General features: G+C 41.9%; 1 protein-coding gene across 1 annotated transcript in view; it reads left to right on the top strand.

Moving 5' to 3' along the window:
* The window catches only part of LOC103359311 (glutamate receptor ionotropic, delta-1), a 279637-nt gene extending 267594 nt beyond the window's left edge, over positions 1–12043 (top strand). Inside the window, exons 13-16 of the mRNA XM_008284578.1 lie at positions 624–819; positions 2488–2654; positions 7187–7427; positions 11503–12043. Of these exons, the coding sequence (XP_008282800.1) occupies positions 624–819; positions 2488–2654; positions 7187–7427; positions 11503–11940 (1042 nt within the window). The 3' untranslated portion in view covers positions 11941–12043. The remainder of the gene's footprint in view (positions 1–623; positions 820–2487; positions 2655–7186; positions 7428–11502) is intronic.
* Positions 12044–12717: the final 674 nt, after the last annotated feature.

Here is a 12717-nt window from a genome sequence, read left to right as displayed (position 1 = left end):
CTGGTCACTACCTGTTTGAACTGTTGCCATCTGGCAGAAGGTGCAGAAAACAAGGACAAGTAGATTCAGAAACAGCTTCTACTCCACAGCAATAAGCACACTCAATAAATTCTAAGACATGCTGCTAAGTGCATTAAGGCATCGTGCAATTAGGAGATGGATGTGTGGGCGTGTGTTTGCATGTCTGTAATTACTTATTTATTTATATATATATTTATTTCTTTAACTACTCTTTTACAATTTTTATAGTCTCTAGTTTTATATTGACATGAAAGTTGCACTGTTGGTTTGGCACTTTTTTGGCACAATGACAATAAAGATTCTATTCTATTCTATTGAACCCCAAGAAAGAATATGTGTTGGTATTCATTACAGACTTTTATACTCTGCTAAATACATTTTCTGACAAATGTCCCTCTTTTTATATTTAAAAAAATCTTTATAATAAATAAAAAACAACACCTGTCACCTAAACCAAATGGCCTGGGGGTCCAAAAGACCCAAAAAGTCCTGAATAGGGTTCAAATATTTCTTGACACATGTTAAGTCAAAACCTTTTCGAATCAGGATTTACTTTCTTTTCCTTTAACCACACTTCATTTGCTCATGTGCCCATCCTACAGGTCGTTCCAGGACCTGTCCAAGCAGGTCGACCTGGCTTATGGGACGGTGAGGGACTCGGCTGTGTACGAGTATTTTCGGGCCAAAGGCACCAACCCTCTGGAGCAGGACAGCACATTCGCTGAGCTCTGGAAGATCATCAACAAGAACAACGGCTTCGAGAACTCTGTCTCCAACCCATCGGAGGGCATCAAGAAGGTGAGGGTTTTTATTTTTTTTTGCTGTTTTGCTCACAAAGAAAACCCTCAAGTTGCTTTTCCAGGAGACACTGGACAACCAAAATATAACTCAAGTCAATTAAACCAACTGGTCCGTTATCTGTAGGAATTAATTTCAGCTCAGTCTCATAAAGTAAAATATGTATTCAGCTATTTTTTTTTTTCACAAGAAGCCGACAATGAACAGAGGGCTTTGTCTTCCAAAAATTCTAAATACTTGTAAAGTAATTATATGAAAACCATATCTCCAGCTCAGGGAGAGATTATTACTGCAAAATTTAAAGTTCAGCCTTGAGGATAATTAACTGTAGTTTTTTTTATTATTATTATATTCTTTTCTTTTTTTTTTTGCTCTCAAAACAAACAGAGTTAGTTGAATTATTTCCACGCCTGCTTCACAGAGGCATGTGAGTAAAGTGATATTTTTAATCTAATGAATTGTGAGGTTTTTCTAATTATGTGAATGTGTGTGTGTGTGTGCGCCGCTAAATTAATATTTTGTGCGTTTGTTGTCTCTTCCCTTAACACAAACAAACAAATAGCAGACTAAACAATAATCCATAATTAGACAAATTACCGCAGAGACGAGACATATGCACTTGTCATTAAACAGCTTTATTATTTGAGCAGCTAATTGCTTTGAGTGAAGTCAAGCCAGTTGGCAATGCGCGGATACATACATCAAAGAAAAACTCTTCTCGGTTAAAACTCTAAACATATTTGATGAGAAGAAGCAATTTTGTTCTGCGTCCGTACATTGCTCTTCTCTAACAAACAGACCAGACAAACAAATCATTCTGGAGTTTGATAGGAGCGTCTCCAGCATGCGGTTAATAAAGGTAAGCGAACCTCATCGCTGTGGTCCTGATGAGATGTGAGATAAAACACCTCATTCTCAACTCTGGAAGATGTCAGGGCACCACAGGGGGTGAAAAGCCTGAGAAACTACCAAAAACTAAATAAAAATCCAGAAGGGTTTTGGATAGAATTCAGCCGTGGATGCTCTACATATTCTACACAGCGTGCCCTTCAGGCTTGAGCATACGATCGCATCTCTGACAATATGCTCCGAGCCAAGGAATGCAAAAGTAGAAAAGAACATTAGAATACACCATTTCTATCATTTTAGTGAAGAAATCCAATGTGCTTGCTGTTCGGTATTTACCCTGAGTGGGCAAAACACTTGTGCCAATTTCTGTGCAAATATTTAGCTCTGCTGTTTGGTCGACTCTTTGCTTTTTCCCAGTGAAAGAGCTTTTTTGTGTATTATTCCACCAACACAGGGCTGCGGGTTGAAGAAGTAGAAATTTGAGGGCAAAATGTTGCTTTTCTAATTGAACTAATGGAAATGGCAAGAGGATGTAACAGCAGTTTGTAATTGAACAACATGACATTTGACATTTTCAGAAACAATACTTCAGGAAGAGATGTAAAATCTGTGTTAATCAATGGGATTTTTATATCCTCGAGTAGATAAATAACATTTTAAGTGGATAATAGTAAAGAAACAGTCTGTCTCTGATGAGAGAAACAAGACTGAAATCTGCTTCCTAAAGGTTTCTCAGCTAAACTAGTCCTTGAACCAATAGTTATCATGTGTGCCCGTTTTGGTTTTTTTTGGGTATCACACAAACTTTTCCATTTCCAGGCAAAGCGGGAGTCGTACGCCTTTCTGTGGGACATGGCGGTGGTCGAGTACGCTGCTCTGACAGACGATGACTGCACGCTGACTATAGCAGGGAACAGCATGAGCACCAGAGGCTATGGCATGGCCCTGCAGCACGGCAGTCCTTACAGAGACCTCTTCTCTCAGAAGTACGTATATCAGTTTATATGATATATAAAACATCAATCACCATGCACTAATTGTAGCTTTGATGGTAAATGAACCAAAGTATATCTCCTGATACTGGTTTCATCCAAGCTTTAACTCAATATTTTTACTCACCACATCATCCTGAGATCTGAGAAACTGCAACATTGCTACTTAAAACAACTAGTGCAAGTACAGTAGTTCCATCCATCCATCCATCCATCCATCCATTATCTGTACACCGCTTAATCCTCACTTGGGTCGCGGGGGGACTGGAGTCTATCCCAGCTGACTCACCTGGACAGGTCACCAGTCTGTCACAGGGCTACACTTAGAGACAGACAACCAAGCACACTCACATTCACACCTACGGACAATTTAGAATAACCAGTTAACCTCAATGTGTTTTGGAGCTGTGGGAGGAAGCCGGAGAACCCAGAGAGAACCCATGCTGCACGGGGAGAACATGTAAACTCCACGCAGACAGATCTCAGGTGTCCTCACCGGGGCACTGTGAGGCGACGATGCTAACCACTGATCCACCTTGCAGCCCTCACAGAATGGCTTTGTGTTGCAGACAGTTGTAATATTCATAGTTTGCGCTTTTTTTCTTGTCCAAACACGTTTAACCAACCTTAAGGTTTGTTTATAAAGTGTATAATCATCTGGATGCTCATATTTCTGCACCTATTTTTTTAGCAATCTACTATGTTTCCTGATCTCAGAAATTGATGAAAAACACAATATAAATATTGTAATAAATCTTAGTTTTTCTTCTTGCAGTGATGCTGAATGACATCTGGAGTTATTCTTACATTTCAATATTTGCAACTGGAACATTTTTTGACAAGAGGAAAGTTGATAAGCGCACGCTTCATACTTCTAGTGCCCTTTGCTTGCACTTAATCACTTTTTCCACAGAGACGACACAGTAATACTTTGCTCTCAACACTTGCAGCACAGTCTTACAATTTTAAATCGCAACAGCACAGTCTATTCTCCATGTAAAATATAAAATTCTCGACAAGCACCTGCAAAGGGAGGACTGATCGCTCTGTAAACCGCAAACAGTGTCTCGATGAAGGATGCCGGATGGCTTGCAGGAGAAAGAAATGGTGAATATTTGAAAACAACTGGAGCTTGTCAGCGCTCACGAGTATAAAAGTGTAAAAAAAAGGACTTTGGCAGCCGTGCATACATACTGCATATCTGATCCGACCTTTCTTTTTGCATTTCGGAATAAATGTGCAGGCTCGGGCGCAAACAAATGTGTGCCATTCACTGTTGAACAGGTTGAATAACGACTGTGTAGAAAGCTAACTGCTCCAGTGGGACACGCCGACTGTCTGCATTCAGCTGTCATCATTTTCCTCCGCTACATCCATCCATTGCTCCCTGCTCTCTCTTCCTCGCTAACTAATGGGCTGACTGTAGTATTTGATCATCTTTGCTTCCACGCTCAAACAATTTGATATGAAACTGATTACTCTTGAAGTTGTGATTGTTTCTCTTTGCCTTGTTTTCATAGAACTGGTCTTTTAGGTTTTGTTTACCATCAATCAGCATGACGTCCCGCACTCCGCTGCTGTAAACTAAAAACTGCAGTGTTTAATAGCATTTTACCCTCTGTGGGGCTTTAATGAGCTACAGTCGGTGCTAATACAGTACATTAAGAGTGCATTTTCTTTTTCATTAGTTTTAGTTCATGAGCTACACAGTATTGTTATTTAATTGTTACATGATAACAGTGCGGTGATCAGTCAGGGCCGTCAGACGCTGAATTTTATTTTCCGCTCATGCTTGTCTATGCATAACATTTAATTTTCAACTCCCTGCTGTCTTTGTAATGTTCTTAGACATGTATTTAATCTGTAGCAATACTGTTGAAAGGTTGTCCCGTGATGCAAGGTTTGACATGAAACTTTGCTTAGTCTTACCTGAGTCCTCCGACGAAGGTAACTGGACGTCTTCTGGATTCTTTAAGACATTTCATCTCTCATCTAAGAGGCTTCATCAGTTCTAAAGACTGGTAGAGCTCTTCCACACACATGGGTCAAGGCTTGTCTGGGAAGTTAATCAAGTTATAAGGGAGATAGACTGGCGACCTGTTCAGGGTGTCCGCTGCCTTCGCCCTAAGTCAGCTGGGATAGCCTCCAGCCCCCCGTGACCCTAGTGAGGATTAATTGATGTATAGATAAAGGATGGATGGAAGTTATAAGGTTATAAGGGATTGGTAAAACTGCCTGGAAAGGAATGTCCGAATGGAATTATAAGTGACTGGTAAGTGGAGAGGAGCTGGCTCTTCTGTGTGCCATGTGTTTGTGACGCATTTCTTTAGAACATAGATCTGTATGTACACTGCGTTATACTGTTCGTACATTATTGGGCCTGAATGTTTTATCCTGATGGTGAGCCAACTTTTAGTAAAGAGAACCGCTATCCACTGAGCTGATAAGCTCTGTGAAGACTTCTTCAACTTTGATTTCTACCCAGATATGTCATCCACACATCTTTGCTCCCTTGAAAGAAGTGTGCGCTCTGCTTTCCACTTCCTCCTTGTTGAAATTGGCCACACTGGGTGACGCTGGAGAGCCCATTGTCCAGCTGTGATTTTTCGTCCTAGAAACCTTCATTGTACTTGACATAGGTGGTAATTACACTAAGTTCAAGCAGAGGACAAATCTGATTCAGGGTAAAGCTGGTTCTATTATTTAGACAGCTGTCCTGCAGTCATTTTCTAATGGTCTTCACTGCCTCGGGTGTAGGTGAGAGGGGAGTTGACATCAGATGATACTATGGTTTCACTGGCCAGTTTCAGCTTTCGTTGATAAAATCGGTGGAATTTTGGATCTGCTATGAAGTCCTTTCAACCAGAGGTGCTAAAATGGTGTTGAGGTGTTTTACAGTGTTATAGGTGACAGAGTTAAAGCTTGTCCTTTGTGTTCATGTCCCTTTTCTGTTTGTTGTATAATTTGTTGTTGTATACATTGTGAGCAGGGCATACCTGTAAAACAGAGCTTTCTCCCAATGGCTCTCACTGTTAAAATACAAATAAAACAATAACTCTGTCAACTGTAACAACACCTTGGCCAACATCTTCGTACCTCTACTCAGAAATACTTGACATGACATCCAGAGTTACACCAATTTTGTCAACAACAAAAGAAAGTGAACCTGATCTGAAATGAAACCACTGCATCATCTGGTGCCACCTTACTTTTAACGTGTATACCTACATCATGAGGCAGTGGAGACTGTCAGTAAATTACATCTGCAAGTCAGCTCTTTAAACAGTAGAACCCACTTTCATTCTAGTCAGATGTGTAGCCCACTTCAACTGTGTCTACATCCCAACTATTTCAAGTACAATAAGTGTTCCTGGGTCAAAAACAAAGTTGTGCCGTGGGTTTGCCACGATTACGCATTGTGGCCAACCTCTACTTAAAGGAAGCGGAAAGCAGAGCACTGAGCTCGTTTACAGTAACTATACCTCGCCACAGGTCCAGATATGTAAATGAAACCTGGATCAATATTAAAACTCAAGAAGTGGAAGTCTTTATAGAGCATATCATCTCAGTAGATAGCAATATCAAGTTCACAAGAGAGGATGCTGGAGAAAACAAGCTCCTTTTTTTTTTTTTTTTGTTTGGTTGTGCTCTGCACAGCGAGGAGGTCAGTGGCGTTAACACTGAAGTTTACCAGAAACCCACACACAGAGACCAATACCTACTGCTTGACTCCCACCACCCACTGGAACATAAGCTGTGAGCTATCAGAACCTTAAACCACCAAGCTGAGAATGCCCCTACTAAGAGAAAGGGAAGTGAAAAGGGGCACACACATATTAGGAAAGCACTTAAAACCTGTGGCTACCCCAACCGGCCCTTCATTAAGTCAGCAAAGAGATGTTAAGATCAAGCAGAGAAGAAAAGCAGAACAGGCATAACAACTTTGTTAGCCTGTAAGTTTCTGAATTCCCTTCAAACACAACATCCTGATGCAATTCAAACCCGGTTAGAAAAAAAAAAAAAGGTTCACCCCATGGATAAAACATCCAAAATGAGCAATGTTATATATGAAGTCCAGTGGAGTGAGGAGCACACAGAGCTATACATAAAAGAGACTAAACAACTGAGAGACAGCTGAAGTCTCTCTGATGTCCATTCTGGGCAGAGACGACAGACAAAGAGGAATACAGGAAGCAGTCTGTGTTAAACTAGAACAGCTCTAAACAGTGAAGTGGTGTATGATACCACTTATCAGCCACTTAGATTCTTTTCCAGGCAGTTTCACCACCGTTTATATTTTGAGTTATCTACGTTTTGTATGGTTGAGAAGCCTTGAGTCATGTGGGAAGAAACACTTAGATCTTCCCCTCAGTTATTTTGAAATGTGAAGCCTGTTAGGTGAGAGGTGAAACGTCTTCAAGACCCACAAAGAAGCCGACACTTGCCTTCAACTGAAGCACTTAGTATTACCGTAACTTGGTTGACGAAGGATCTACACAGACCTACTTACTCTTTCTTCTCCACAGGATTTTGGAGCTTCAGGAAAAAGGTGACCTCGACATCCTGAAGCAGAAATGGTGGCCGAAAATAGGCCGCTGTGACCTGCAGAGCCACACTGATGCCCAGCCGGAGGGACGGGCGCTGCGTCTCCACAGCTTTGCCGGTGTTTTCTGCATCCTTGCTGCCGGGCTGCTGCTGGCCCTGCTGGTGGCTGCACTGGAGACGTGGTGGAATAGCAACCACTGCCGGCGAGAGCAGCCCAAAGAGGTGACCACTGACAACTCGTCGGGCCAGGGCCCAGGCCCAGGCCTGCTAACCCAGAACCGGGCCATGGTGGCCACCACGGGTCCCCCTGCCCCACCAAGGCCCCGGTCGAGACCCAGACCCCCGGGCCCCCCGGTCCTGCCCAGAGATGCCACTGCCACACTCTACTTTATGGATCCAGCAGGCGCTGACGCCAGCCCCGATTTAGTAGAGCTGCAGTACACCCAGTTATAATAGGTGTGCCCCTGATGATAGTCCAGACATCATGTGATCAATCTACTCATTCCTTCTCATGTTGGGAGAGAGGTTGGGGTGCTTTGATAGGGACTTCTCTGAGCCTTCTCTCTCATGCTGACACATAAAAGACCATTCGGTGCAACCAATCACAGTCACTGGTGCTCACGTGAGAGAACTACAGCTGAAAAGATAACAGTAAACACGAAATTGCAAATTCAAAACCACACACTGAAATTGTACTTCTGAGTCGATAAGTGCTTCAGTTGTACAATAGCTCTCTTTAGCTAATCCATTCAAGTCTTAATGCTTTAGAGCTCTGACTTTATCTTGCTGCTGTCAACTGGGCAGCCCCTCTGCATGAGGCGTCCAGACAACTAAGGCTTGACATGGATCCCTAAACTAAAGTGTGAGCAAAAGCAGATAGTAAAGAATCTGAGCCTTGACCTGCCTGTTTGACGTGACAGTCCAACAATACTGGATGAAAAACACCCATTTAAGACCCAGTCCTGTCCCGAAAACACACAGTAACTCAAACTCCACCAATGTTAGTCTTTTTTTGGTGCATGTGAGAGTTTGAGTTACTGCTGATGATTTCTATTTCAGTCTTTGTGTGCAGCTGCTCTCATAAGAACCACATACTGCTGTCATGTGAGATTCATAGGAGACAGACATCACTGTCATTATTTATAGAATACAGGATGTGCTGGATGTGTTGACTGCAATCATGGTTGTGTGCTTTATTATTGTTTGTAGACATGTCTAGAAACTGTTTTCACCCAGAATCTATTTTTTTTTTGAGCATAAAACACTCACGCTCTGTAGGCTTGGAATGGGACTGAGAAGGGTTTATATCAGAAATAAAAAAAAAAACATAACAATGCTAGCCAGCAGCAGGAAAGTGTATGGAATAGTGAAATAAAGCGCAATATCCATACAGGCACGTTTCCAAAGCTCTGTATCCCTTACTCAATTTTTACAAAGACAGCTCAGCAACAGACCGACAAGTGGCTTACAGCAGACATGGCAGATGCAGCAGTGCAGCTCTAGGCACAATCTTTGGTTCAGCCATGCCGCCTGCAGTGACAGATAAAGGTGCTTAGGCGTTATTTCCAATACCCTTACAGGTATTTACGAATGGACACATAATACTATTGACTGTTCGGCACATGTATTGCAGATACAACTGAAACTTTTAATAACGCAGTCAAAAAAAAAAAATAACTTCCACGAAAACCTAAATTAAATCACCCCTGTCTCAGTCAAACTTGGTACGGTCCAATAAAGCAAACAAACCCGAAATAATCCCAACAATCCACAATGAAAATGACGTACAGATGGTATGAGAGCTTTCAGGTTACGACACCAGATTATGATATTATGATCACAGGATTGGCGACAGAGATACTGAACAGCAGGACTCAGAGAACCTAATCTTATCTATATAGCACAACTTGCTTCGCCTGAATCTTGAGGGGAAGTCTCACAGCTCCGTCGCAGGCTGGAAAAGGCTTGTCGACGTCTTGACTGAATCCAGCGGTGGCAGGTTTTCAGTAAATAGTGAATTAGTTTAGCTTTAAAACAGATTGTTTTGCTCACTGATAAAGCAAAAATACCAAATATTCTTCAGTTTGAGCTTTTTAAATTCCCAGTTCGATATAATTGGGTATCTTTTGACTTTTTAACTGCTTTGCCAGACAAAACAAGCAATTTAAAAGACATTTTGATGAGTAACGGTACATTTCACTTGCTAATTTTCACTAGTTCTGATGTTTTTCCAGAATAAACATTTAATACTGTTTATTTCTTTCAATAAATCCCATAATAATGTAATAAATAAAATAGTTTTGAGAAACCCAGGTTTAAACTTTTACCAGACATCTACGACAAACTTTTTAGCGACCATTCAAGCCTGCAGCACACGAGTGCTTAATACTCAAAAGATTTGGGTGTAATATCACTTTAAAATGTTTTTAGGGTCACTGGCACCATGACAGCATGAACATACAGTATGTGGGCATTATGACGGCCATGTCAAACAAAACTCTACTGCAAGTTGAGCTGAATAGTTTGATATTATGGGAAATACGCTAATTGTTTAATGAGTGAGACTTGAGAGGTGTTGATTGAACAGGTTTGCATATAAGTTCTGGGTAACGTATGGAGGAGGAGCCATCAGATGGTGCAAACCGACTCTGAGTGTGGTTGTAAACAAGATAGCGCCAAATGAACCCAACACTGACCAAGATAACGGGATATGTTATCACACCATTAGCAGTAGCATGTAAAATAATTTTAAGCTCTGTGAGTAAGCAACACAGCTGTTCCTCTCTTGTACTGAGGATTTAACCCAGAGAGTTTCATGCAGGTCCAAACTAGATGCACGACATTGTTCCGAGCCGGAACCAGTGGTGCCCAGATGACCGTTTCCCTCTTATGTCACTTCATCCAGTGTTCACCGATAAAGAAACAGCAGCATTTCCCAAAATGTCAAGCTATTCCTCCTTATTTTTCTCTGTAGTGATTAGTCGCGATTATATGTCAATGTCCGGATTCACAGGGGACCATTTTGGTTATGTATCGTTGTCTGTGATCTCCAGCAGGTGACTAAGGATTACGGTCTGCAAAGGGTTTCTGGTCCATTGACATATAATGACATAACAATGGCTTCACCAGAAGGGAGGCGGGACATATGGACAGACAGAGAGAGAGACTGGGAGGAGGCCGAGGCTCTTGACACAGGTCAGGAGAGGCCTGACATACTGTACTGGATGGTCATTGGCTGTGACAGGGCGAAGGGGGCGGGGCATGGGGCCGGGCAGGGGCAGATTGTAGCCGTTTCATCCGTCATCTCACCCCATGGTCTCTCCTGTTGTTCGCCTTTTCTGTGTGGTTTTGTCTGTGTTCCGTGTGGCTCGACTTAAATGGGTGCATGTTGATAGAACACAAGCCAAAGGCAAAGCATGGTAGCATTTGTTGGAAAAAAAAAAATGTGCGTCTGATAAACAATCATGTGCTCTTTATTTGGCTTCTCCCTTTTTACTCTCCCCCCATATATATGTTCCCCGTCATTGAAAAAACGGAAAATTTTTCAAAGATTCAATACAATTCAGATGACTTCAGTTAACCGACATTAACTAATTTGTCTTCATTTGAATTTTATTGTCTCGCAAAATCTGATTCATTGGATTTGTGCGTCCATTGGAACCTGTCTTGTTAACAGCTCTTCATGCAAGAGTCACCTCCGGCAGATTTGTGGGCACCTAATTGTGCAAAAAATTTAAACACTTCTGCATGAGGTGACGTCTTCGTTAAAGCTCATCTCAGAAACGGAGACATTACCTTTTACAACACCACGTTAAAGATTCACTGTGATGAGGCAATGTCTCGCTTTGATGTTGGCTGCTTGAAAACTCCAGTAAATTAACTTCTATATTTTGGTTTCTTGAACGAAGCTGAAATAAGCCACCGTGTTATTTTAGCATCCTTCAAAGCCACGTGAACATTATCAGATGTGTGTTAAGACTTTCTGGAGCATAATGATAGAGTAGACCGCATTGCATGTACAGAAGATAACTAGTCATGATGGTGATAATGAAAAAACCATTATAACCTGTCTTTCTCTGTCCTCTTTCACTCCCCTATCCTCATCCCATTCCTTCCTTTAACCTCTTAACCCCTTTTTGCTGTTCATTCATTTTCACTTTTATTCTTTATCACACCCCTCCCTAATTACATTCATGCTCTCCCTTCCATTAAAACCTCTATCCTCTATCCTTTATGCTGGCCTCTTTTATTCCACACACACTCTTTGGCTCTGCCTTTCTTTTCCATCTATGTCTAGGACAAAGAGGTGAACCTGGAACAGGTCCACCAACGTTTGAACAGCCTCCTGGACGAGGACTTGGCCCACAAGCAGCTGCCAGGCCAGTCTATCGAGATCTCTGCCCTGGACATTGGCAGCATGCAGCCCAGCCAGTCCCTGGAGGCCTTGTCTGTTCGGGACTACCCAGCTCATCGGGGGCCGCCGCCTCTATCTGTGACCACCTTCCTCCAGGAGGGTCATGGGGCAGGAAGGACACTGGGTGCGGCCACTGGCAGGACCTTGCCCCTGCCCCTCAGCAGTGCCACCATGCCCTCTATCCGCTGCAAACACAGGGCGCCCAACGGGGGGCTCTTCCGGCAGAGCCCAGTCAAGACACCCATGCCAATGTCCTACCAACCAGTGCCAGGAGGACCCATCCCAGAAGCCAGTGAGCCCAGCCACGGGACATCCATCTGAGCACGGCGAACATTCACAGACACTCGCGCTCAGACAGAATAGTGGAGAGCTAAACAGAGTGCTTAACAGTGTGACGAGATATAATTAAAACACTAAAAAAAAATACGAAAAAAAAAAATTAAAAAACAAAACAAAACAACAAAAAAAAAAGGATTTTTATTACCAGTGGTGGGGAGTCAGCGGGACGACACATGACAAGACACTGAGACTTTAATGTACATATTTGTAAGTACAAAGAGAGAGAGAAGCAACAATTAAAAAGTGTATTTTGAATATTCTCAACAGTTGAGTTTAAAAAACATAAAAGTATTACAAAAAAAATAATAATTAAATGACTGTTTGAATGGCTTTGTAAATTTTGTTCTAAATGAATAAAGGTGACAATTCTTTGTGGTTGTTTTCTAAGTGCCAAGTTCAAAGATGTTTTCTTTCAGATCAACATTAACTGAATGTACTGTGAGAATTCATGAAAAAGACATTTCACACTTCAGACACATTGGAAGAATTGATTTGTTTCATATGAAAAAAAAATGAAAAAGTTTTATTAAAAAAAAACAAAAAAAAGAAAACCCGCAGCCAGATGTGTGCTTTAATACATATTTAGGATATCAGTGTCATGCTGTCAGTGTGTATCTGTGACTCCGGGATCGCTGATGAGATTGTGCTTTAGAGCGCGACAGGAGGTAAATGAAAGCCTGAAATGTTTCACACTTTCTGCAGAACTACAATTACAGCAATAAATTAAGCCTCATTATTATTGCTTTCCATGTTTCCGTT

Source organism: Stegastes partitus, unplaced genomic scaffold (genome assembly GCF_000690725.1).
Source record: "Stegastes partitus isolate 25-593 unplaced genomic scaffold, Stegastes_partitus-1.0.2 Scaffold365, whole genome shotgun sequence".
Taxonomy (NCBI): domain Eukaryota; kingdom Metazoa; phylum Chordata; class Actinopteri; family Pomacentridae; genus Stegastes; species Stegastes partitus.
The sequence above is the reverse complement of the archived record's forward strand: the minus strand, read 5'-3'. Positions and strand labels throughout refer to the sequence as shown.